Genomic DNA, 26,969 nt, shown 5'->3' on the forward strand with positions numbered 1-26,969 from the left:
GGCTTCAGTGCAGGGCTCTACTATCAACTGTCCCTCGGCATTCTTCAAATATCCAAAACATGCCCGTACTTCCCACTTTGTCTTCTTTGAGGGATAATAAATGTCCTGCACGCTGCCGTCTCCTCCTTTGGCCATTATTTCAGCTTTAGCTTCAAGAAAGTTTTGGTTGTAAACAACAAAGCGTGCATGTGCCGCCGGCAGCTTCAGCAGATGATATGGTGGCTGGTAAGGGTCACCGCGCCTACACCGCAGCCACAGTTAACCCACTTAGATAATATGTTATTTTAAAAACGACTGTTATTATTATTGTCAACTTTTTTACCGGGGTTTACTGCTACACCGGTTACCATGACAACCCTACTACAAAGTCATGTCCCCGCTCTGGTGACCAGGAATTACTGGTGGTCCCTCGTTCCAGATGCAAATCTAGGGGAGATCGTGCATTTGAGGTCCTTGCTCCAACTTTGTGGAACGGTCTACCTTTGACTGTTAGGCTGGCGCCTTCCTTCCAGATGAAGTCACGTCTGAAGGCCCATTATTATGTAGAGGCATTTTCACCACTGGGGTCTGCAATTGTGTCTTGATTTTAATTGTTTAACAATTGTTCTCTGTTTTTTTATTCAGTTTCTATTTTTATTGTTTTTATTGATGTGATTGCCTGTTTATTGTTGTGTTCAGCACCGTGGGCTTCAGCTAAAGGTTGTGGAAGGTGCTCTATAAATTAATAAATACATAGTGCAACTTTTTTTGTGTCGCGCAACCTTTATGTAACAGTCTATGCAGCAGCAGAGCAGACCGAGGTGGATCAGAATGAGAGAGACATATATGTCGCACGTGCGACAAAAAAATTCTCTGTGTGCGATGAATTGTACAACATCTTTTCAAGTTACTTTTTTCCTCAGAACTTAATTGAACAAAGGTAAGTTGCTTGTTATTGTGTAAGGAAGATGATTTTTACTGGCACACAGTGTGCTAATCTAGGTGCTGTGGAGGAAAACGGAGAACCAGCAAAGGCAGAAATGATCCAAAGTTTGGGATCAAAAGGGCAACTACGGGCAGAATAGCTAATGCTAGCCGGTGCCAGGCTCACAATCAAGTGGGGTTCCAACAAAACACGATGGTCGTGAAACTAAGAATATCTAAACTCTACAAGCAAAAGAAAAGTCCCCATCGTTCTGTTTATTCTTAGCTGTCTGCAGCAGAACCGCTGCAGTCAGGTTGCTGCTTCGAGTCTGCTCCGCTCAACACCGCTGCAGGTTTATGACAAGCCACTGTTGCATGTAATTCACAAACACGTCTGTGAACATAATTTAAACTGGACTATTGCTAATCCCTACATAATAGAAATGTCACCATTGCATTTTAGCTGTAGAAATTAAATGTTATTAGCATTTCCATAGCTTACTACTGAACATGTTAATGAAATACATAAAATTTTACTGATCATAGTTTAATTATGGATATTTCTTGGTGATGGCAGGTTGTTTTGCATGCTATTGAACTGTTTTCGAATCATGTTTTGTTGTTTCCCTAGAGGTTTTTTAATTTTCCCGTTTAATCCGGTTAATCGAGCTGAGACCCCATCCGATTCATCGATGATCCAAATAATTGTTTGTTGCAGCCCTAATTATATTGATTCATTAACATTAGACAATGAGTAGTTCCGTTTTTAAGAGTGTTCCTACTCTTACGTTAAATAAAATCACAGAAAATATCCCAATAGACTTGCATATACACGTATATACTGTTATGAAATCTAAAATATTTTAGATTTCATAAAGTAAATCTCCAGAAATATGGGTCGGGTTTCAAAAATGCTCAAACGTGTTAAAGTTGGTTTGGCTGGTCTGAACAGTTCTAACTAGAAATGCTTTTATACAGTTTATAGGCAAGCCAACAACATCAATATGCTGAAGGACGGGATGAAGATCGAAGCGACACATGTGAAGAAGAAACAGCTGCATCAGTACCTCCCTCCTGAACTGGTGCAGAGAAAGAAACGGGTCAGAATCTCTCTGCAGCTCTGGTTTAGTTGTTCTGATCTGTTCTTGTGTGGGTTTTATGTCTCTTATGTCTTTTATTTTTTATTTTTTCAGAGCATAGCAGAGTTGAACCGTAGCTCCAACAGTGAAAGCTCGAAGCGGATCTCTCTGGACGGCAGTGCCCTGGACAGCTCCAGAGAGACGGACTCGGGGACCCCCTTCAGTTCTCCCAACAGCAAAGCCCCTCCGTCTGAAACGAACGAAGGGTTTGATGAAATTGTTTTTCGTTATTACAACCCTCAGATAAGACCACAACCTGGTGCTGAGTGCTTTTTCTGGGTTGTCTTACAGAGTCAGCCCCCCCAAGAAGATCTTTGTAGAGGACTCCCCAACACCAAGCACAACCACTGCCGCCAACGAGCCGGGCTTGTCCATCCCGGTCATCGGCTCAAGTCCGTTAAAATGCCACAAATATGAATTCCAAATAGCTGCGCGACAGATTTTTCTACTCGGAACATTACCTTAATTTTTCTCTTTGTTCTGCAGAGCCTCCTGGTAAAGCGAAGCCTGCTTCTCCTCCTCCTGCCAGCACCTCAACCACCACAGTCCTGAGTGAGGATGTGACGCCCAGCGCCACCAGCAGTCCCAAAGAGGAACCCAACGGCCTCATCAATGGAGCCCCTGCCAAGAGACCACACTCCCCCACGCAAGAGGAGGCGGCCAAGAGACACAAAGATGTAAAGGAGCTCTTGCCGCAACCTGTTGAGTTCAGTAGAGATGACAGTTTTAAAGGTTTGTGTAATTATTTTATGTTTTTAGCAGCCGGCCTTGAATGACGACTGTATATTTAAAGAGCCATATCCTCCATCGTCGGAAACCAATCCACACGGAGACGCGCCAAGTACTGTAAGTGCATTTTTTATTACTTCTCTTTATTCAGCTCAGGGTAAACAGTAAAATCCTTCTTCACACCTCCCCACCAGCCTCCTCAGCCTGAAGTAAAAGCAAAACCCATTCCAACAATCGATACCTCAAGAACACAGGTAGATTGTCTTTTAAGTTGTTGAACTTGAGGACGGTTTAAGGTGAATGATTTTTAAAGGTATGTTGTTGTTTGCTGCTTCAGAGACTTCCCAGCATGGAGCTGCCAGATGCGTCATCGCCCCTCCCGGCCAGCAACAGCTGTCGTGTTGTTAAAAATTCCATCAAACTGGCCCTCAACCGCACCAAGTGAGCTTAGTTATTATTGTTTGGTTTCTTATAGGCTTCGCCCATTAGGGCTATTCGCTATTGGGTAACATCTCTTCCCTAACCAACCAATCACTGAAGAACTTTAATGCATGCCCGCTTACTGGGCGGGTCCTGGTCTGGTATAGGATGGAGACTGGAGCAGGGATCTGCTCCCGTTTTCTCCTCTGCAACTTTTCCAAGGTGATTAAGAGTAATTATCCAACCCTTTCATCGTGTCCAGTGATGCTGTTCGGCTTCAACATGCAGGCCTCGCCTTGTCCACCTGCCCTCTTGGTGTCATGCTGCCCAAATGAGAAGCTGCTTTGGGCTGTCGCGGTTGAGGAATTCCCCTTGCGGTGATTCAGGGTGGCTTAATATTGCGGCGTGCGATATTGCAACACTTTTTTTATTGCAGTACTATCTAAACATAATGTTTACACATTTAAAAAAGGTTAAAAATTGCCGTGCCTTCTTTAATAACACTTTACTGAATGCAGATCAAAGGGCAGTAACAACACAGATCGCAGTAACGTTTGTTTGTCCGACAGTCGGAGTCCGACTGAACTTAAAAACAAAATTCAGGAGAAGGTTAAACTTTTAAATGCAAATTTGGCTGCAGCATCTAACAAATAAGAAACAAGTCCCCATTTTGTTTAGTTGTTTAAAATCAAGCATAAAAAATCACATGTACCGGGCGCGGGGCACTATCATTTCACTTTCACTTTCACACGAATGACGGTGATTTATAGCTCGGTCACGTCCTTGTTGCCCACAAGGAAAACCAGCATGTTAACCATATACAGTTTGAGAGAGGATCTGAGAGGGGGGGCAACATTTGCAGCAACACTGAAAACCCTCTCGGATGGTGCGCTCGTTGCGCTAACGCACACGTACCTGCGTGCGACTCTGGCGAGCAAAGGGAATCTCTCCCGGTTGTTGCTCCACCATGTCAGGGGGGTTTCTTTAGGGTGGATGCATTCCTCCTGCAGGTAGCGAGTGAGCTCCAGCTCAGCTCAAGCTCTCTTCGGGACGGTTGCAGAAGCAGTGCTTGTCCGGGACTTCAGCAGGTCTCCGAGCGTTTATTATTATTTTTTGCCGCTGGTGGCAGCTCTGTCTCGGCCAAGGACTCTGGCTGCGCAGCAGCTGACGTACTGAAAACCAAAGTGCTCCCAAAGGAGCGAAGTAACGTTTCGTTTTGATACCAGTGCAGCCATCCTTCTCAACATGCATCATTGAGTTGAATCAAGTTCAGTAATCGCGGTGGCGCATGATGCAGCGCGGTGGGTTTCTTCATTTTGCGATATTTCATTTTTGCGGTTACCGTGACAGCCCTAATAAATATATTCCCGGTTGCTAGCAGCTATCCTCTGGACAAGGCTGTTGAGTTATTTTTTGCAGGGCGAGAGTCCGACGACTGTTTGAGCTGATGACCATGACAAAGGCGTGCAGCAGCAGTCCTGCTAACACATCCGGTCTTGAGAGACTGAGTACAGTCGAAAGCATGGCGGTGCTTTGATCACCGGCCTCCCAACAACATCCTTCATGCCTCTCCTGACCGTCCGAGTTCTGCTTCAGGAGCTGCCTGCCTTCATCTTGGGAGGAGCTAATCGGCCCCGCCACCGTCGGACGACTTGGTGGGCAGGTTTCATGCCACACAGGTCCGTTGTCATGACCCGATCTGGCCTCAGTTTCTGGCATGGAGTACTTGGCTAAAGCCACATCTGAGCCTGCCAAGCTGAAGGCTCCAGTCTCCACCTGTCCTGAGTCGAGCTCCGCAGATGTTTCAGACAAACCAGCTGGTGTCCCTCAGCACATGATCCTCATACTTGGTGAGCACCCTTGTGGTGCAGGTCAGTCTGTTATAGCACAGCCACGCTTAGCACCAGAACGAGTAGTACCGCTCGGCCGTGCTTTGGTGCTTCTGTGCTCCAAGACTGCATCGCTCTCGATGATGTGCCCTGCAGCTTGAATGAGTTCATTTTGAGGCATTCACAATCGCGTTTAGCATGGAAGCAGCTCCTCTCATTGGACTACGCCTTTTTGGTGCTGCACACAACCCAGCTGCCACATCTGGAACATGCTGAAGCACATCTTCCTCATGCGCCTATTACCCTTCAGGGTACTAGTATGGAGCTGGGGTCTGACCACCCCACAGGGCATCGTCCGATGTCCTTCCATGTGCTGCCCTCCATGGGTCACTCCTTGTGTCTCCCTGGGGGAATCTCAACGTCCTGCTGGAGGAAGTTCCCCCTGATGGGTTGGGGATAAACATGCCTGTGCCACACAGTGGGAGAGCAGCCTTCCCATATGTCGGCACACATAAATGTTCTGGAGCCTCTGATAGCGTGGAATGTAGTCACGTACTGATTCGATAGAAAACAGAGTTACAGCCACCAACGTTAATCGCCCAGGCAAGGTGCGCTCCGCCTTGCTCCTGAGCGTGACCAGGAAGCTGTTGTGCTGGGTGCACCCAATAGCAAATAGCCTTAAAGGGCTGCGCCTATATTTATCGAATCTGGGGTTGCAATACATAACCGTTGTTCTTCTTGCACTTTCCTCACATGACCTTTTGGTTTAAATGTGTGCATAGCATGACGCCTCCCAAACCCCCTGTGTTTGATGGCGCCCTTACTACTGAGGCTCCTCCCACCAGCGAAGAGAAAGGCATGTCCATCCCTGTCATTGGTTCAAGTGAGTTTGTTTCTTCGCCATCAGCAACATTCAGGAGATCCTCTGGAGTGTTTCATTAATGAACCTGTTTGTCAAATATTAAGCTGAAATTAGTTGTAGACACAAGTGCATGAAAATGTTTGAATTTGGCTTCCACTGCTTTGCTGTGTTTGTTGGGTTTAGTCATTCTCAGGTGACCCGTATCTTTCTGCTGAAGAGGAGTGTGGCTTAGTTTGATAAACACCTTACATCAAGATGTTCATGTGTTGGGCAGGTTATTTACCTCCAACAGAATGGTCCTAAAATACTGAACACACACAAATGCCTACCACCCACCTCCCTTTAGGGCGCACTAGATTATTTATTCAAATCTGTTTCCTTTATATTTTTAGCTTTAACGATGATATCCACAGCTATACACTTTGATCATAAATAGATTTTCTCCTAATTGCACAACTATGACAATTTAAGATGAGCCTCTGCTGCAGTTACCTGATTACACCAGTAGGTGGCAGGGTCGAGCTGTTTCTTTATAAGATCAAAATTACTTTAATCAAACTAGAATTAATATAAACTACCACAAAATGCCTGTTTGGACTTTATAAACCTATAAGCAATTCAGCATTCAAACATTTGATTAAAACACAATTAGTAAAATAAATGTTATTGGTTGATTAGAGCTGCTACGGTAGCTCAGAGGTCCAAACTGTGTTTTTGTTTAATTATTAGACGCGTTGATGACTTAGTAGTGTTGGTGCTGTTCCTCTGGGTCTGTGGGAGCTGTGATAGCTTTGAATCATCAGATCAGGGAAAGCTGGCTATGCGAAAGTAAATACTTTAGGAATAAATATGTTTAATAGTTGATTTTGGGTTATATTTTCTTTACAAAATACAAACCACCATGTAAGATTTTAAACACTGCAGGTGTGAAAACGCTCAGAAAATAACAAACTTGTTGAAACTTTGGGTTTTAATCAGTTTACAGAACAATGTATTGAGTTTTCTTGGAAGAGGTAACCCGGAGGACTGAGAGCCCCACTTCTAAAACATTGGTATAAAAATGGAGTTTATTGTAATAGATTCCTCTGAATGTGACGATGTTACTCGTGGTTGTAGGAGTTTGTGTTGTGAATAACTTCGAGCTCCTAAAACACCCAATTTTAGCTCTAAGCTAAATTTATGGCATTTTTATGCTTTCTATGGTTATTTGCTGTGGCGGCCATATTGAAATGGGTTGAACATCCAGTGATTACCCTGAGAGTAAGGCTGCACAATACATCGTAAATATATTGTTATCGCGATATCAGCATTGCACAAAATGCATATCGCAAAGAACTGATAAATATCGCAATGAATGGTCAGGTCAAATGTTCGCTACACACGATGCATTCTCTCAATCAGACGGAAGCATGATGTTTTTTTAACAAATCAAATAGAGCTCTTCACCCATTTGGCCAATTGGGTAGGTTCTCATAGGTCAGATGTCCGCCCCCGAGGTGGACGGCACCTAATTTTAATGGTTAGCAAACACCTGAGTTAGCTTTGTTCTGCTCCTTCTACTGATTCTGCTTTTCCCGGGATACACTGATCGCCTTTCCTTGATCATTTTCTTTTTCCCTTTCCTCACATCTTTTGCTTTCCTCATTTTTATGATTTTTTTTTTAATTTCTTGTTGATTATTTTTGTTCCTGGGTTAAATTTTTATTTATCGCAAGTAATATCGTTATCGCAATATTAATCACTGTTATCGAGTATCGCAGGTTTTCTTAATATTGTGCAGCCCTACCTGAGAGTTTAATTAAAATCTGTCATGCTGGTTCATGATTTGGGGCAGCAGTAGCTCAGGTGGTAGAGCGGGTTGCCTCATGATCGGAGGGTCATGGGTTCGATTCCGGCTCCCGCCAGGGGTATCCTGCTGTTGTGTCCTTGGGCAAGACACTTCACCCAACTTGCCTGTGTTAGTGGTGGTCAGAGGGGCCAACGGCACCAAATGGCAGCCTCGCCTCTGTCAGACCTCCCCAGGGCGGCTGTGGCTACAAGTAGCTCACCATCACTAGCAGTGTGTGAATGTGAGAGTGTGTGAAAAGCGTCTTTGGGTGTCTAGAAAAGCGCTATATAAGTTCAATGCATTATTATTATTATTATTATGTGAAATGCATTGCATTTGTATAACGCCTTCTATGGTTCTACACCCCCCCCCCCCCCCCCAAGGCGCATTCACACACTGGTGGTAATGAGCTACATTGTAGCCACAGCTGCCCTGGGCCGTAAACCGGCACCAGCAGGTGAGGGTGAAGTGTCTTACCCAAGGACACAACTGCTGCAACAGTCTCGAAACTCAGTCCTGTCACCCTCCATCTCAGAGACTCTTAACTCCTCTGCCACCGTCGTCTCATGGTTCGTGCTGTAGTTTGCTGCCAGACAGACACACACGGGTATAACCGCCACTGGGCAAGACTTGTTGTTAACTCATGTTGTTTAGTTGTAACTCAGTAGGAAACAATATTGGAAGATGCCACAATAAAACTGCGTTTGTAAAACTGGAAAATTAGCTGGTGAAATCAGGACCGAAAGTAAAGAAAATGAGCACCTTTGATACTGCTTTAAAATGTTGTTGCTAAACTCCCAATGCTGAAAAATACAGCCGAATTCCCCCCGAAACGCCGTGATTCACACCGCTTTGTGATCGTCGTAGAAACAAACTCATTTCTTTCAGTCATTAAATCTTTACGTTGCACAGCTGCCATCCTATCGCATCCCCTGAACAGACGTAGTTAAAGAGCAAGTCACCCCCAAATCAACTATTTTTTTCTGATAATCTATATAAATGTGTGTCTAATCGTGCTGCAGACACGTGTGGTCAATAGTTTTGCACTTTAGTGCGTTTTAGTTCAAATTTAAATTTTCTGCCTAAAACTGTCAGTGTTGTGCCGTTGTCAGGTAAAAACTCTGCACTGCAGTTGAATTTAAATCTGCCATCGCTATTGGCTAAGAGGTAGCCTAGAACGTTAGCTGGTACCATATGATGTCACAATGTCATTGTGAGTGTGTGTGTGTGTTTGTTAGCAGCTCCGCCCTCTCGGTCTGCTAGGCAACAGCATTTGTTGCATTTTTCAAACAGGAGGTGGGAGTGGAGTAATACTCTGGTAGGGGTTGACTTGCTCTTTAATGTCCATTAACGCATTTGTACTGCTGATCAGTGATGTTTATTAACAGCCCAAACGGTCACGGTGTGCCGACGTCTTAGCAAAGTCCTGAAAAGGCCGGTTTTGAATGGAGATGCAACGGCTGAGACGACCGAGCCGTCATATTTTCCAGAACTCGTCTGATGGAACTACAGCTTTTATCTTTTCACATCGCAGAAATTGAGATTCTCTTTAATAAAAATCTGTTGGTGTCGTTAACTCTCTTCCGCCGTTTCTTTTCCTCCGTAGAACACGCGGCGTCCAAACACGTGACTCCCCCCGTCGGCAGCTCCATCCCCACTCTAGTGAGCAGAGTTGCCGACCCCTTGAACGGAGCGGCGTCTAAGCGACCCCACTCTCCCGCTCTGGAGGAACAAACCAAGAGGCTGAAAGAAACGGAGAAAGACAGAATCCACACATCTTGAAGACACGACAAACAAACTGGATCCAGACCCGGTTTCACAGTCAAGTCACACAGCAAGAGGATGAGTCCACACGGGGACGAGACGCTTGTCCAGGTCTGTCAGTCTGACACATGACACAGCAGGACAGACACCTCACCTCAGATCATTCAGAGATTCCAGACTGGCCTGTGGACGGGGGGTTCAGTGCTGTCAGAGACGGGACACGAGAACTACAGCAGCAGGTTTTTTTATTCAGCTCCTCCCTTTTCTCCGAGTTCAAACAAAAGACGAGCTGTTCTTTATGCCATTCTTCTTTTTACCCCAAAATAACATGTTCTAAAAATAGCCCAGCTTGCTGTCCAAATCTTTGGTGTGAGCTGTTTTTGTTTTTCTCTTACAAAAGTCTATTCTGTAAATGTTGATGTACATAAGTTTTGTCTTTGGGGGAAAACAAGAACACTGTTGAGTCTTTTGATCATTCTACTGCAGTTTTATCTAAAGAGGAAAAAGTTTAAAAAAATATGATTTAGTTTCTTTATTTTGTTGTTTTTCTTTTGTTTTTCTGCTGCTTGTCAAACACAAAGTGTCTCCACGTCTGGGGACATTTTGTGGACACTGTATAGGTTCAGATACAGTTGCAGATGGAGAACATTGAGGGTTTGATTTGATGTGACAGGAAGCAGAAACGGGCTTTGGACCTGCTCACCTCCGGCTCCAGGTTAGTATTGGTGTTGCTAGAATCCAGCTGATCCACGTCTGGTCCGGTGCTGGTAAGACCCAGGAAAGTCATCTTCACCACAACGAGAATTGATGCGTTTTTATCTTGTTCATGTGAGAACCAGACTAGAACTGTGCGTATCTTCTCTCTCCAGCAGAAGTTCTTGTTGCGCATCTGGTGCGGTGAGTTCTCTGCCTACTCGTTACTGCAACGTGAGACCTTTTAGGAACGTGTTGGAACCATGTGGGCCTTTCTGATATCACTAGAGTTAAACACAAACCTACGGATACAAATTAGAAATACAGGCGGAGCACCCCCATCACCACCACCATCACCACACACCCTTCACCCCAAGCTGTACCTGGTCATCAGCACATCTCAGATCCACCATAAAGTTGTTTGGTGAGAAAAATGGATAGTTTGAATGTTTTTTGAGAAGTTTTTTGAGTGCGCGTGTCAGAGAGAATGAAATCCCTGTTTTGGGTGTTTGGCCCTCTGTGCCTCCTGTGGAGGTTCTTAAAACAAGTTTCAGATGGTGGTGGTGGTGGTGGTGGCCCTGCCCTAACCCATTCATCTCAACCCAAAGGATGAACGTGTCCAGCGCTGTGTACAGGGATACTGAGGCTCCTTTCCCGTTCAGACAGGTAGAAACACAACGTGAGCTCTTCTCCCCAGAATCGGTTTTCCCAAACTAAGTGTACAGAGGGCATTTTTTCCTAAAAAGACAGTTTTTTTTCTTTTGAGTTTTTTTTTTTTTTTTTTTCATTATTGGGGGTTTCTTATCTCTTTATTTATATTTGTACCATGTGACCTTTTGTTTTAATAGCATACATAGCTTTTTGAACAAATTCAGCATCACTGATTCAGATTCACTCATTTTGCTGTTTGGAAACATTTAGATGTTTGTTTCTAAAATGTATCAAAAGGGTATTTTTGTATGTGTTTATCACTTCCTTTAAATGAATCCATACATTCATTAAACCCCTAAAAACAAATCTGTGTTTTTTATTGTTTAGTTAACTATTTCATTAAAGAACTGACTGCTCAGTGGACGTTTGTTTAATGGGTGGATTATTTTTCTAATACTCCATAACTTAATCTAAAATGTTTCAGTTTCCAGCAAGGTAAGATTTGTTCCAGAGTTTAAGCAAAAGTAGATCTTTTGGGGGAAATAGTTTTAGCTTTTGTTCAGTTCTGGCTGGTTTATTATGAATCCTGTTGTTTGTTTCTTTTTTTTCTTTTTATGCAAAGAAACTGGTTTGCAAGCCATACATGTTAGAAAAAGTTCAGGAACTGGAATTAAACATCTTGAAAGTTGGAGTTAAATCCAAAAGAAGTTGTAAAATTTAAATTTTGTTTTTCAATTTTGAGATGAGCTTTAATTGCAAGACTCACATGGTTGAGAAACATTTACCTGGCTCTTTGTACAGGAGGAGAAACATTTAAACAAATGTGTGGTGAGAAACAATAACAACATACCAACGGGGTTTTGTGCCTTATTGGGTTCTGTAACAGAAGGTCCACTCTAGAATTGTGTATTTTGTGCATTATGCGTTTTTTTTCTCACACCTAAAGCCAAAAAGAAAGGGGTTTAAAAGAAAGTTTTTTTTATGGAGCTGTGATAAATTTCTCATTTCCAAATTAAACTTAGCAAAAGCCGATGCCTTTTAAAGGGACAGGACTGTGACATAAACATATGAAATAACCCTAATTAAACAATATAAACATGAAAATATTTTTTAAATAAAACCCATAAGAAAAGAATGATACACAAGGTGATTTAGTGGAGCATCCAGAAATAATGGTTTCATTTTGGAAGTAGAGATGTATAAAGGGAAAAAAATATTAATATTTTCACGTTTGATGGTAGGAATTAATAAAATTAAAAATCCACCCTTGGAAAAATAATATCTGAGGTGTTGTTTTATATGAATCAGAAAAGGATCGTTTGTTTACACGGAGGGGGCGTGGCTTATAGAACTAGAGGGATGCGGGCTCTTGTTTTGATTTGTCCACTTCCGGGTTCACTTAACACGCATCTGGTTGGTTTCAACTCGTTTGTATCGCTAATAGAACATTTTGTGAGTTTGAAACTATCGATGGAAGACAGAAAAGTTTACCAAGTCACAGTCAAAGAACGCTTAAACAGTTAAACAAGGAAAACCGACGGGACGATCCAGTCAACTTCCGCTCGCGCTCTAAACTAAAGGAGACGCAATAAATCACGTGTCCACAAAGCGGATAATGCTATTGGCTGAGGAAGAGGCAGACGAAGGGGAATTTCCCGAACAGACTCATGACAAAAAATATTTAAAAAAAAGTTGTTCTGGTCTCTTTTACTCATTCGGGTTGATGTTCTCCTGCCAAGCGCGAAGTCGTGACTGTACTAAAACCTTCTGTTGAGTGCATCATGGATGGTGAGTAGCAGAATGTTTATTTACTCTGCGTGTCAGAGCGGTTAGGGTTAGCTACACCTGACTCAGTTAAACACCGCAGCTAACACCACAAACTAATGCGTTATCACCTTTAGTTTACTTTAGTTGAACTGAAAACATTTTATTTGCTGTCTTGTTTTTGCAGTGATTAATAGCAGTTTTGGTCGACTTTTTGACCAAACATTGATTAGTTAGGGTGTAACTACCACTCATTGCAGCTTTACGTGTCTAAATGAGTTTGATCTAAATGTTATCTCCTCCTCAGCTCCCCTGCCCTCCATGCTAGACAATGATCCATACCTGAGTAAGTTCTTTTCCCTAGAAATAATCACAAAAATATTATTTAAAAGAGAAAAACTCTTGCTGTGTGTTGTTTCATTTCACATTTTGGTTTGGCAGGTGTGATGGCTCCTATAATATTTATCTCTGGGGTCATAAATGTGTTTTAGTTTCTGTATCATTGGTGACCAGAGCTTTCTAAATGCAGAACTGGGGAGTCAGTGCGTAGATATTTTAGAAATGTTGCCTTACTCGTATCAGACTGGATTAAAAGACTCATCTGATTTATACTGATGAGAGAGTAGCTCTCGCTTTGCTCAGAGAAAACCACAGTTCAGTCTGTTACATTTGTTCAAATGCAGTTTGCTGAAGATAAACTGCTTCCCAGATCAGTTTTAGTTCCCCTTTCACACACAGGCGTCATGTGCAGCCAGTTTTGTTTCACAAACGGGTAAAAAATGCTTTTTCTTTTAAGAAAACGGGGCTCAATCTCAAGCCCAGATATTAATCTGCTGCTCAATAAATCTGTAGAAATTGTGTTGAGTTTAGTTAAACCAGTTCATATTGCACCAACCAGGTTTGTGTAAAGATCCGGGCATAAAACTTTATGAGGAACTAGAGTTTCAAAACTCAATCTGGCTCCAGAGGTTGCTGGTCATTTTTTTTCTGTTCTGCTTTCTTAGACTTTAATTAGCACAAACCGAGCCATCATAGTATCAAAGATACAAGCTGTCACTTCCTGCAAGCCGTGAGACTAAATGGTAGCCAGCCAGCATCCATTTGATCACCTACACCTTTGTTTTCCTGTTGTGGCATGTCAAAATGTCTTCTATCAACAAAAGCCTTCTGTTTCTCCAAATTTTATTTCTAATATTGTTATATATTATATAATGGACTCATATTGGAGTTATGGATCGAGCCACAAATGCAGGAAATGATCCTTTTGTTGTTTTGTCAGGAATGACCTGCTGTTAATCCTGACTGACAGAAGTGGGGAATGGACTTGTTTCCTTGACCGGCCATTTTTAAATCTGCTTTTTGTGTTCCCCCACCCCCAGTGGCGGAGCCGGCCGTCCGGATCTTTGAGCAGCCCAAACAGAGGGGGATGCGCTTCAGGTACAAGTGTGAAGGTCGCTCTGCTGGGAGCATCCCTGGCGAGAAGAGCTCCGACAACAACAGGACCTACCCCAGCGTGCAAGTGGGTCTGCAGATGGAAACATTCACTCGGCTTACTTTTAATGTTTCATCTTAGGAAATGACGAAGCGAAAAGCTTCAGACAAGTGATGAGATGTGAACTGTCTTCACAGATACTGAATTACTGCGGTAAGGGGAAGGTTCGGGTTTACCTGGTGACGAAAAACGAGCCGTACCGGCCGCATCCACACGATTTGGTGGGGAAGGACTGCAAAGACGGGTTCTACGAGGCCGAGTTTGGTCCAGACCGCAGAGTGATAGCGTGAGTCCACCCTCCTTCGCCGTCAGTCGTCCTACAGAGCAGCTCACCACACTCTCAGTCTTTATCAGCACACTGTCATCACTTTCTCTGTCACATGCAAACACCGACACATAATAATAACCGGCTTTATTATGGTTTCAGAAGATGGGGATTATTAACCAGCCAGCCCCGAGACGCTTTAAAATCAACTGAGATTACACACACTCCTCACACACAAAGCATATTTATCAAACCAGATCTGTGACGATGATGGCAAAGTGGGAATCCCCCCGCGTGACATCACTCTTATTTGTGATGTTTTAGGGAGAGAAAACAAAGCTTGTGTGAGAGCTGGAGTGTGTGTGCATGTGTAAAATTGTGAGTGAGTCATTATTTCGCTGTGTGAAGTCTGGGAGCCCTCGTGACGAAAAGTCAGGGTGGTTAAACATCTCAGCTCGTCCTCGGGGCCGAACTGGACGGGTTTGATGTCCGATCTTCCCACGCGCTGGGGTGGGTCAGTCTGTTGAGCGTTTTGTCTCCAGGCTGCTGCAGCAAACTCATTCTCTTGTGCTTTTGTGGTATTTTTGACACAGTTTCCAGAACCTGGGTATTCAGTGTGTGAGGAGGAGGGAAGTGAAAGAAGCGATCGTTCAGAGGATCACAAGAGGGATCAACCCCTTCAACGGTGAGGCCTCCTACTAGCATTTTCCACAAGATGCTCGTTTGCTCCTTTGCTGTAAAAAGGACGTAAATCACAAGTTTCGGCTCAGATTTTCACACCTCAGGTCCCGATGTTGGCTTAAACTCATCCTCTCATCTTTGTTTTAGTTAAACTTGGTAAAACATGGCATGTAAATTGCATCTTTCTTCAAAAATGAAACCTGAAACTAGAATTCGAACAAAAATGTTTCAAGTTGGTCAAATATGCTTAAAGTTATTTTAATAAAACTGAGTTTTAGAGAACTTTGTGTGCAATAATCGGCAGCTAAAAACACTGGTTGGAACAGTCTTCCTAATCCGTGTAATGACAGCTGTTGGAAGCGTCATACAGCTCTGTAGGTTCAGCTGCTATCCAGTAAACCACTTATTGTTGTTGTTTTTGGTGCATGTCTACTGTAGGGCTGCATAAACGATGTTTATTACCAGCAGGACTCATTTAGTGTCATTCAGCAGTAGATTTGAGACCTAAAATCTAGTAGAGGACAGCACTGGGGTCAGAGTTCACGAGCCTCACAGCTTGTGGGAGGCAGCTTTTAGGTTGCTCAATGTGATGCCTGAAGGATGGAGGGTGTGTAGCCACTAGCCAGCCTCTGCTCTGGAACAAACTCTTTAAAGCCTAAATTATAATCATTATAATGTTGAAACGATGTTTTAAACCTTGGTGAAGTAGAAAACAACCACCTGCTGCGAGAGAATCAAACGGCGTAGAATCGTTCTGAACGGGTGAAGAAGCTGCGCTGATGCTCGGTGCTGTGTAACCTGCAGATTCAGCTCTGAGCAAAACATGTAAAAAAATGACTATCTTTCACAGATAAAGCCACGTTTAAAACGCCACAGAAATTACTAATGTATTTATTTATTTATTTATTTATTTATTCAAATGGCAACAACAAAGACACGTTCAGGTTATATTTTCTCCTTTAGGCTGTAGTTCCAGAGGAAAGAGTGGGTTTTCAATGCAGGTAAAATACGTGTCGAATCTGAATTTGTGTGCTGCTGCGGCTGGTTTTCCTGCTGTAGTTACTGGTTACCGGCTTCAAAACAATTCACTAGAACTGATTTGAAGCCTCGGTCGACCCAGTTCTCAGGCAGTCGTTGCTATCTACAGTGCAGCCATTTCCTTTTCTGTGCTTTCACTCTGCAGTCCTCCTGAACTTCTTGTGCAAAGACAGGCGCTGAGCTACTTCCCCATTCTTGGTCACAGTTGCTCAATTCAGTTCTGTGCAGGAGGCCATGTGAGCGCCGGGAATGCTGGATTTATTAACGGAGGGCGGGTGAGAGCGAGGGGCTTCCCCAGCTTTCACAGACGATGATAAAAGTATGTTGGAGAGCTTTACGGCTCTGCAGAGTCGGGTTTCATTCACGCACAGTTCATTTCTGTTACTCTGTTGTCTATAAAGCACTCGCAAGGAAAAACAAAAAAACGTTATTCAGGTTTTTAGTTTATGGCGTAAGTTAATTTGCATCTTTTTGATTTGCCTTTTTTTCCGTTTTAGTTTGTTTTTTGTGGTCGTTTCCATAATCACAAGGTTAAACTGCTGGTTTTACGTTGCCCAGGCAACACCTTAGCTCATATAGACAGGTGGAGGGGTGCAGGAGTTTATTACTATTACAGATTACACAGGTGACACTGATAGATAGTTGTGATTATTCAGTCGACTCTAAAGGGAAATAAGATGTGTTTGGGGACGCCGTAGCCACATAAACCAGTTACCAACTCTCATGTTTTCATTTTCAGAAACACAGAACAAGTTAAACAGCAAGTCACCCCCTACCAGAGTATTACTCCACTCCCACTTCCTGTTTGAAAAAGGCAACAAATGCTGTTGCCTAGCAGACCGAGAGGGTGGAGCCGCTAACAAATACACACACACACACAGGCTCACAATGATATTGTGACATCATATGGTACCAGCTAACGTTCTAGGGTACCTCTTAGCCAATAGCGATGGCAGATTTAAATTCAAATGCAGTGCAGAGTTTTTACCTGACAACGGCACAACACTGACAGTTTTAGGCAGAAAATTTAAAGAGCAAGTCACCCCCAAATCAACTATTTTTTTCTGACAAACTATGTAAATGCATGTCTAATCGTGCCGCAGACACGTGTAGTCAATAGTTTTGCATTTTAGTGCATTTTAGTTAAAATTTAAATTTTCTGCCTGAAACATTCAGTGGTGTGCCGTTGTCAGGTAAAAACTCTTCACTGTATTTGAATTTAAATCTGCCACCGCTATTGGCTAAGAGGTATGCTATGATGTAAACTGGCACATTATGATGTCACAATGTCGTGAGTGTGTGTATTTGTTAGTGGCTCCACCCTCTCGGTCTGCTAGGCAACAGCATTTGTTGCATTTTTCAAACATGAAGTGGGAGTGAAGTACGCTTCTTGTAAGGGGTGACTTGCTCTTTAAATTGTAACTAGAATGCACTAAAGTGCTAAACTATTGACTACACGTGTCTGCAGCACGATTAGACACACATTTATATAGTTTATCAGAAAAATAAAGTTGAATTGGGGGTGACTTGCTCTTTAATTGGGACAGAATTGGGCCGTGTGAGCTCATTTGGAGCACTTTTCATCAAACTGTAACTAATCTCAGCATCTTTACTCGTGACAAAATAACATGAGGTGATCAGTAAACAGTGTAAGGTAACTTGTACGCTCCACAGAAACACAATTCAGCAGAAAAATGTTGAGTGTTTATGGACATTTTTCTCTGTTTTATGGCTTATTGTCAGACTCTGAATGAGGAAATGGCTGCAGGCGGTGAAACCTTTAGCAAAAATCTCCAGAGCAACCAGTGACTCCACCCCCTAGCCATTCAGCAGCCAGAATCACGTTGCCAGGTCGACTCGGCCTTGCCGGGTACCTCAACGGAGCAGAGACTAAAAATAGGGGGAGAAAGTGGAGGGAAAATACTGAACTGCGTCCTTGGAAACAGTGGCTGGGCCGAGCTGCATCGGTCCAGTTTCTCTTGAGTAGTTTTCCTGGAAAACCACCTTAACAGAGGCCTGAAAGGGCTCATTTTGGAAGGCACTGAAACTGTCAGGAATAAAGCTGCTGAAATCGCTTCGTGTGAGAGGAAGTTAGAGCAAAGATCATGTTTTGTATCGGCCATAAAACTACAGTAACTTAAAGAGCAAGTCACCCCCAAATAAACTTTTTTTTGCTGATAAACTAAATAAACGAGTGTCTAATCATGCTGCAGACACATGTAGTGAATAATTTGGCACTTCAGTGCATCTTAGTTAAAATTTAAATATTCTGCCTAAAACTGGCAGTGTTGTGCCGTTGTCATGTAAAAACTCTGCACTGTATTTTAATTTAAATCTGCCACCGCTATTGGCTAAGAGGTATGCTATGATGTAAACTGGTATATTATGATGTCACAATGCTGTCGTGAGCCTGTGTGTGTGTATTTGTTAGCAGCTCTGCCCTCTCGGTCTGCCAGGCAACAGTATTTTTTGCATTTTTCAAACTTCAAGTGAGAGTGGAGTTAGACTCTGGTAGGGGTTGACTTGCTCTTTAAGAAATAAGCCATAATATGTTCCTTTTTAAAGGCGGTGACATCACATAGCTCTGTGATCACTTGTTTCACAGGAACAGTTATTACTACCTAATCAGGGTAATTATGATCAGTTGAGTACATTTTCCCGACATCTACATGCTCTTCCTAAGGGAACTGTGAGAATAACTGTTTCCAGCAGAAAGGTTTGGTCACAACTGTAAACGTAGAGTTTCGGGTAATTCTCTCGTCTAGTTCTGTGTAGCAGCAGTACAAAGGTAGCATAAAAATCCAGACAGTTAGAGGTTCCCTGCTGGTCCACACTGGGATTAGGGGTGACGGGCAGGAAACCTGGCGTGATACGGGGAACCCAAGCGGAGGAAACCTCTTCTGTTTGTTTCTGTACACTCTAAGAAATCAAATGTTGAATTTACTCCACCAAGTTATGTTTTTGCTCGTCATCATTTATCTTCTCTTGCACTGCAGCAGTTTTCTGTTCGTCAGATTGAGTTGCACCCACTAATCCTAGCTGCTCAGATGTAAGCAGGAATATGCATTTACTTTTAACTTATCGACATATAATAATGTATTTTATTCTTTACATTTAAGCAGCTAGGTTTAGTGGAACTAGTTGACATAACTTGGTTAAAGAGCAGGTTCATTGAGAAGCCATTTTTTACTTTTAATTTTGAAAATAATCGGTCACTCTTGAGTGTTTCATGCAGGCTGAACATGAAGATAGTCTCCTACACCTATCTCCTGCATCAGTTTCTGATAGAAAACAGACGGTGGAACTCTAGGATTAGAAAATCCTGACAGATCTACGTCACACTGTCACTAACATTGATGGACTCACCCATCTGGACTCACGACAGGGAAGCTGTTGTTGGTTTAGTCCAGGAAACAGCAGAGAACGTATCAGCCGGTGGAAGCTAACTGTTAGCAGCATTAGCATTAACAACTCTATTACACTGCAGAACTTCTTCAGGCCTGTTTTATCTGTGGAGATAAAACAGTGGCTACATATTGTAATCCAGATTCTGAGTATAGGCTCCGATTGGATAACGTCTCGTGTTAGCCATCCAATCGAACGAGAGACGTTAACCAAAAGCAGCAAGTCTTAAAAGGCGAAGCCTGTACAAAATAAAACACCAATGTTACAGAGCAAAGGGAGTCAGCGGTAGAGCTGCGTTGCTGTTAGCCATTCAGAGGCGGGGATATCAGGAAATCCTCCAAATCCTGTCAGCTTCAGCTCAGTTCTGCTGTGGCTCACTTCTAGTTCCTGTAACAGGCACACCACAGCTTTGTTTCCACATAGTACGACTTACAAGGCACTCATTCCTGCCAGAGACCGCTGCAGATGTATAAAAATATAGGACTTTCAAGTAAATTTGAGTCTTTGGAGTTTAAGTGATGTTTATTCAGACTTTTTCCCCGTGCGGGTGAGAGATGAGCTTGTTTGTCCTGATGGTCACCGTTCGTGCTGCTGGCTCTGGTTCTAGGGCATGGACTCGGACACAGGTGCTTCTCTGAGCTAAAATATGAGAGAACACTTTGGATGATGTAACGTTGGTAGCATTGACAGCTTAAGACCCTAAAAGACACACAAAAAAGGGGGAGAAATCGTGAGTCACGCAGTGGAGACGGAGTTGGCACCTGCCTACCCATGTTGCTAACCACTACCCCCACCCAACACCTTCATGCTCATCGCGCACCCCCACCCTCCCGTAGCTGCACGACTTTCTCAGGATGCCCGGGTGTGCCGGCGCTTGCTTTAGTTTCACTACACAAACCAACACGCAGGAGCGTTCACCACTGCAGCCACCTACGACCCGCTTTCTGGCACCTGGCCATCCAACAGCTGCCTCAGGCAGCGCCGCGTCACGCTCCTCCACTGTCCGTGCAAGCGATCAGATCGACGCAGCATGTTCCGTCACTTGCTGCTCCGATCGTTCCGTCTGCATCTAATTCTTCCCTCCTTCAGTTTCTCCACTGTAAGCGTCTGCCACCCACAGCAGACGAGCCTGATGACCTCACACACCACTGCCTCATGCCGCAGCGAGGTCGTTCTCTGCAGAATCTCTATGCTTTTACTGTTTACGACGCTGCATGCTTGAAATCACCTAATAAGACGCTGTATTAGAAGTAAACAGTTGTTTATCTGATGACTTGAGGATTCTAGTGTGTTGTTACACTGACACACTTTATGGTTTAATGGTGAAAAAAGGGAGACTCAGAAAAGAGCTGTCCCACTGCTTTTCACACACGTCAACAGCCGCCGCATGCAGGGAGTCTCATCTCTGTCTTTCTGCGGGCAGTTTTTTTTTCCACTCTAAGGTGACGTTGCACGGCGTCACCGTGGTGACGGTTTGTAGGCGGGATGGCCTTGACGTGAGTGCAGGAGGTGGAGGCAGATGTGAAAGCCTGGTGTCTGTGTTGGTGCGTGGGCGCCTCTCAGTGAGAGGTGTGTGTGTGTGTGTGTGTGTGTGTGTGCGTGTGCGTGTGCGTGTGCGTGCGCGTGCGTGTGCGCGCGTGCGCGCAGAAGAATATGAAGACTGTGAGGTGAACAGAAGTAATCCAAAAGGCAGTTTGGGAAACAGCTGATGTATCTTTATAAGAAATAAATCAGCTGTTTCCCAAACTGTAAAGACAAATATATTTATCTTTACAGCCACATAATTCCAGCGTACCGATGCTGCCGCCACTGTTCAAACAAACAAGACGACTTTCTGCTTCGTGGTGTTTTTGAAAGCAGATTATTCTTTATTTAGCTGAAACGCTCGAGGTTCTTCCAGGTGCTTGAAACAGAAATTAGTGATGCTAAAAGAAGTAAAATGGTGTTTATTTTTGGATAAGTCCTCGGGTGTAGGGTGCTGGAGGAGCTTGAAAAGTGCTCGAGTTTGACTTTTATGACCTGCAGTGAGAGGAACTCGTTCATTGTTTCGAGCTGTTCCGTTTTTTTAGTGCATGAATCATCGTTGTTGTGCCTTGGAGGAGATTTTTGACGTAACATTTAGGTTTCCAGCATCCCTCGCTCCACCTTACGTTTAAAATAAGATCACGTTTACATGATGCATTAATGTGATCTGATGGTTTCCATTAGTACTCAGGAAGTGGCGCTTTCAGCTACAAACACACTGAATTGACGTTGCGTTGCTATGGTGATTATCTGTGGTGGGGGCGTGTCCTGACTTTACTCACCTAAACCTGGTGTCAAGAAAAGCACCCTTTTCTTGATGTGCATGAATCTAATGATCCTCTACATGTTTCCAGTCCCCAGAGAGCAGCTGCTGCAGACCGAGGAGTATGACCTGAACGTGGTCCGTCTGTGCATCCAGGTCTTCCTACAGGACAAGAACGGCCACTACACCCGAGTCCTGAACCCCATCGTTACGAACCCCATCTACGACAACAGTGAGTGGTCCTATCAGACGTCACGCTGGAGCGGAGAGATGAGATCACAGCAGCTGCAGCGGATCTAGAGGAAATGCAGACTGCTGCAGCGAGACGCGTCTGCTGGTGGATTTCTAGATCTTATTGTAATAAAACACAAAGTTTGGATCCACATAATCCAGGTTATGCTCATGCAGATTCACTCCAGATTACAGTAGTTGTGCAAATAATGAGAGCTTGCACGCTTGGCTATGAAAGCACGTACAGTTTGTACTAGAAGCTGCACGTACGTGTGCGTGCATGTTTGTCCACTTCATATTCTGTACACTATTTCACTTGCAAAAAGGGGAAGTTTATTTTCTGCACACAAACCATCGTACAACACCGTTGGCATAGAGCACTTCCTCTTCTAACGGCAGACATGTGACTTCACTTTCTGAGACCTCAACTGTTGGATTACCGTTTTTTTTTTTTTTTTTTTCTTCAACCTGCAGCTCACGTTTAAGCAGTTACACGTTTCGTTCGTGGAGCTCCTGCTGTCCTGTCACCGTGCAGGAAACCATATTTACCGTCTTTGTCCCTCTCTGCGTGTTTAGGGGCTCCGAACACGGCTGAGCTGAGGATCTGTCGGGTCAACAGAAACAGTGGAAGTGTTAAAGGAGGGGATGAGATCTTCCTGCTCTGTGACAAAGTACAAAAAGGTGCAAACATTCTTTCTTCTCGACCAGCTGTTGGCGTCATCTACATCTCTCTACCTGCTGACTCTTTCCTCTTGTCCTCCCCCCGAACCCCAGATGACATCGAGGTGCGTTTCTTTTCGACGGACGGCTGGGAGGCCAGAGGCGCCTTTTCTCAGGCCGATGTTCATCGTCAGGTAGCCATCGTCTTTAAGACTCCAGAGTACTACACCACCACCATCACAGAGTCCGTCACCGTGCACATGCAGTTGCGTCGCCCCTCCGACCAAGAGGTCAGCGAACCGATGGACTTCCGATATCTGCCCGACGACAAAGGTGAGCAGTGACGCCTTTCTGTTCTGCTGCATCTGATTGAGTCACAGACTCAGGTTTACCTTGGAAACTTTTGTCTTTAGATCCTTACGGCTACAACGAGAAGAAGACCAAGAGGAAGTATTTGATGATGACCTCCGGTTTGACGGGTAAGGGATGCAATATCAGGCGATCCAGATGCTGTAAATCTTCTCCGGATGTTTTTATTGACCGAAGTTTTCTGGCCCGTCTTCAGGTGGCTCCTTTGCTAATCTGATGATGAATCGATCCAGGGCCGCACCACACGCGTCTGTGCAGAAAGGTGACTCGTTTTCCTCCACCAAAACGTTACACCAAATAAAACATCAGATGCTAGACTGGATAATGCTTCCCAGCCACCTCACTAAGCTCTGCCCTTTCTTTTGTTTTCCAGACACAAGCAGCATGTACATGAGGCAGAACACGCCTACGATGCAGCAGCAGCCTTCCACGTTCAACCCGTCCTACCAAACCAGCACTCAGACTGGGATGACGCCACAGGCTCATAATTTACCAGTCAATTCCTCGTGGGTTAATCCCAACCAAGTGGTCTCAATGGACATGGTTACCGTAAACCCGTCGGGAGACATGAGCGGTCGTCCCAGCGGCGGCAGGCAGCAGCAGCCGAACTGCAGGTCCAGTTACCAACACAGGCAAGGTCACAGCGGCGCTCTTCCTCAGCTCTCCATGCGGGATCTGCAGTGTCTGAACACGGCTCCTCAGGCGCCCCTCATGAGCCAGCCGGAGTCCCAGCCACTCTTCCACCAGCAGCACCAACGAGAAGAGCTCACCTCTGAGCCGCAGGTCCAGAACCAAATGGCCAGCCAGAACCAAAACCTCCACAACATGTGGTCAGGTTTCAGCACCATCAACACAAACGCCTTCAACGGGTCGGTACTGGGAGATGGGCGGGGAGGGTCGCAGGTGCCGAGCTCGTTTCCCTTCCTGGAGGGGATGGAAGGGGATGATTTCCTAAAGGGCCTCGTTGGGGGGTTCCACTTGAAGCAGGAGTCCCAGGTCACTGTTGGACAAGACAGCAGCTCCCCCTTCCTGCAGTCCCCAAGAGAAAACCAGTCAAATACTTACACCAACCTGGTCCCACGTCCCATGAGCAACGATGCCAACCTGGATCTAAGGGGGCACGATGGTGCCAGTAATCCACAACCTCTCTCAAATCTTCAGAGTCCTTTTGCAAATAACGGCATGAGGTCAGAGATTTCAAATGTTCGCTTTGCAAACTTGTCTGACTGGATCAAATCTGATCGGCAATGAGACTAAAAGTCAAGTCACTGGTTTGACGACGGGAACAGAAGCAGCTCTGTGGGGAGGCTGGAGGCTTTGTGTCGTCCACGGTGGCCCTTAAGGGCATTTACAGCGTTTGGTACAAAAACACAAGCTGTTAGTAGGCAGTTCCAGCTCCCTGTTCATTAAAGATTTCACAAGGAATTGCATTTTTAGATTAGATTTAAAAATGTCAATTTTTAGGTTTTAGAGGGGATTTCTGTTGAAACGATTCCTTTTCTTGGCAAATTTGGGACTGGGCATTAGTCGTGCTGTCCTAGAGCGTTGCTATTGTGTTTTTTGGAACGGGCTGCACTTTTTCATTGTGTTAATCAGGCAGTATGAGCTGTTCCACTCACACAGGTTTGGTTGTTGCTGGTGACGTTTTACCAGGATGGAATATCTAAAAGCCCTTCATCTGCCACGGTGGCCTGATGGAACGACAGGCTAACGGTTCCCAGGTCTGGGTTAAATCATTTTTGAAGCTTTTTTGTTTTTGTTTGTTAACTGTCACCTTACCGTCTGGTGGTTTAACCATAAATATATGATAATGTATTAGATGCATTTTTATTATCTCTGCAAAGTATTCTTACACAATAAAAGTGTGCATAGATGAACTTTTTTTAACCAGAGCATCTAATGGGCCATTCCCATCTGTACCTGGTCGGCCGTGCCCGCATAGCTCCAGTCGGCCCCAGCCTGGCCCGGTTGATTCCACACATCCTTGCTTAGGTATGCAAGGAATGCAGTCGGAGACATTTTCAGCTTCTAGGCAATCAGCATGATAATGAATGACTATGAATTGAGCATGCCTCAAGCTTGGTTTATGCTTGACGCATTTACTTTCCGCTTGGTGATGCGGCTCGCGGATGGAACGCCCTTCACAACTCGCAGCGTTTATTGTTCATGCGGCTTGTCTCTGCGGTGAGCCAATATTCTCCCAAACTGTAGGGGGCAGCATGGAGCTCGACGGCATGCATCCAACACTACACCATAGTAGAAGTAAAAATGACTGTTGTTTACAACATGGCATTCCAGCATTTTTAACAGCGTCCTCATCTTTTCTGACAGTGCGACCTATTTCTCTCCAAGAATTATTAACAACATGTTGATCACGTTGATCTCTGAGAGCTGAATCATACAAATGTCTGTATTTACAAACTCTGCCATACTAGTTCTTGCCAGTCCGCCATGTTTTTCCGTGTCTGACCGTCCGCGTGGTTAGAAAATTTACTAGGTGCGCGGTGCGGAAAGTTTGGGCCATGCGGAGGCACGGTGGAGGGGCGGGGTTGTTAAAATGACGCAATTTTGACACGCGGAGCCGTGCGTCAATAAGCATAAACCAACCTTCAAGCCCATGTGGGCTGATTCTATCCACCAATCAGAGGCTTGCTCTCATGAAAGGTGTGAATTTGCTGACTGATAAGCTGGCTTATCAGTCAGCAGTGGGCGTGTTGGCCCTGGTCAGCCTGAAGCAGACCACCTCAGAAAAAGGGCTGAAAAACAGTCTTGTTGTACCCTGAAAAAAGGCAGACCACCAAGATATGTAAGCAATCTATGCTATCCGGGCCGGGCCGGGCCGACCAGGTACAGATGGGAATGGCCCAAAAGTGCACTCTGCACATACATGTTCGCCACCTTTGAGAGTAAAAACACTCAACAGGCAAGGTACTGGATTTCCCATTGGGGAAGCTGAGGAAGGACGTTCGCTGGAGTCTTTTCTATGTAATGACTATGTCATACCAGTTATTGTGTGCTACCCAGAGTTCTCACAGCATTTCTAACAGATCTTTTATATCTTTGCAAAAGTTCAGTTTATCCTTCATTGTTTTCTTTTTTCAGCTGATTTTTATTGTAACTGTTTTGATGATTGGTGGCACTTGCGTAGACGATCTGGCGACTTTGTCATAGATGTTTTCTCACCTGTCCTGTGAGGATTTGGGGGGCTTGAATAAAAAGGCCTTTTGGTTGACTGTTGTGTACTATTTGGTCATTTCTCAACAATGGCAGAGACGGCATAAGACTCCTAGTACACTTAAAGCATGGATGTTCTTTGTGTGCTCCTTGATATTTGCTGGATATAACAAAAGTATTTATTCAAAAATCATTTTTAAATGATAACAAAGAGACCACTTTAGCTGCCCACTCTCCACTAGGACATCGGGCAGTTGGTTTTTGAATGTCTATGATACAAATCTAACATGAAAAAGGTTTTTGCCTAAAATTGCAGAAATATTTTTATTTCAACCACCACAACTCAACCATTATTAGAAGCTGTAGAAAATGCAGCGAGCAAAAGCAGCAATTGGCTAGTGCTAATTAAGATAAGCTACCTAATGTGGTCAGTATAAGGTGTTATGCATAAAATTGTAGCCCCACTGTGAAAGGCCCAAACCCCTTGCCCATCCTCATGGGAATTATGGCAAGAAAAGTTATCATAAATGATCCAAAAGTATATCTTCAGAACTGAAATCCATAATGCAACTCTTAGGTTAAAGTTCAAATAATCTGATGGGATGACATCCAAATAAACGAGTGAAACTAATAAATAGAAAAGACTATTGATCCCACAGTGGGGAAATTCACTTGTTACAGCAACACCAACACTTCAGAGAATCATTTGAAGAAAAACAATAACAAAGGTACACGTAGCTACACATACTCAGTAGGCTATTATTGTAACCTTCGACCATAAAAAC

At 44.1% G+C, this 26,969-nt stretch overlaps 2 protein-coding genes across 6 annotated transcripts in view; both read left to right on the forward strand.

Moving 5' to 3' along the window:
• Positions 1-9,636, forward strand: part of papolg (poly(A) polymerase gamma) — a 29,586-nt gene extending 19,950 nt beyond the window's left edge. The window contains exons 16-24 of one of the 5 annotated variants that reach the window (XM_070542196.1): positions 1,882-2,003; positions 2,097-2,248; positions 2,334-2,434; positions 2,529-2,719; positions 2,802-2,888; positions 2,966-3,025; positions 3,085-3,212; positions 5,803-5,903; positions 9,317-9,636. In XM_070542196.1, coding sequence (XP_070398297.1) covers positions 1,882-2,003; positions 2,097-2,248; positions 2,334-2,434; positions 2,529-2,719; positions 2,802-2,888; positions 2,966-3,025; positions 3,085-3,212; positions 5,803-5,903; positions 9,317-9,492 — 1,118 coding nt within the window. In that variant the 3' untranslated portion in view covers positions 9,493-9,636. The remainder of the gene's footprint in view (positions 1-1,881; positions 2,004-2,096; positions 2,249-2,333; positions 2,435-2,528; positions 2,720-2,801; positions 2,889-2,965; positions 3,026-3,084; positions 3,213-5,802; positions 5,904-9,316) is intronic. The other 4 variants (XM_015944094.3, XM_070542197.1, XM_070542198.1 and 1 more) reach the window with 4 other exon arrangements.
• Positions 9,637-12,480: 2,844 nt separating this feature from the next.
• rel (v-rel avian reticuloendotheliosis viral oncogene homolog) lies at positions 12,481-24,479 on the forward strand. Its single transcript, XM_015944097.3, has 11 exons — positions 12,481-12,606; positions 12,890-12,928; positions 13,962-14,101; positions 14,212-14,360; positions 14,933-15,024; positions 21,842-21,982; positions 22,558-22,662; positions 22,756-22,974; positions 23,055-23,120; positions 23,207-23,272; positions 23,384-24,479. The coding sequence occupies exons 1-11, from the start codon at positions 12,600-12,602 to the stop codon at positions 24,259-24,261; spliced, it is 1,902 nt and encodes a 633-aa protein (XP_015799583.3). The 5' UTR covers positions 12,481-12,599; the 3' UTR covers positions 24,262-24,479.
• The last annotated feature ends 2,490 nt before the right edge of the window (positions 24,480-26,969 follow it).

Source organism: Nothobranchius furzeri, chromosome 12 (genome assembly GCF_043380555.1).
Source record: "Nothobranchius furzeri strain GRZ-AD chromosome 12, NfurGRZ-RIMD1, whole genome shotgun sequence".
NCBI classification, from domain to species: Eukaryota; Metazoa; Chordata; class Actinopteri; order Cyprinodontiformes; family Nothobranchiidae; genus Nothobranchius; species Nothobranchius furzeri.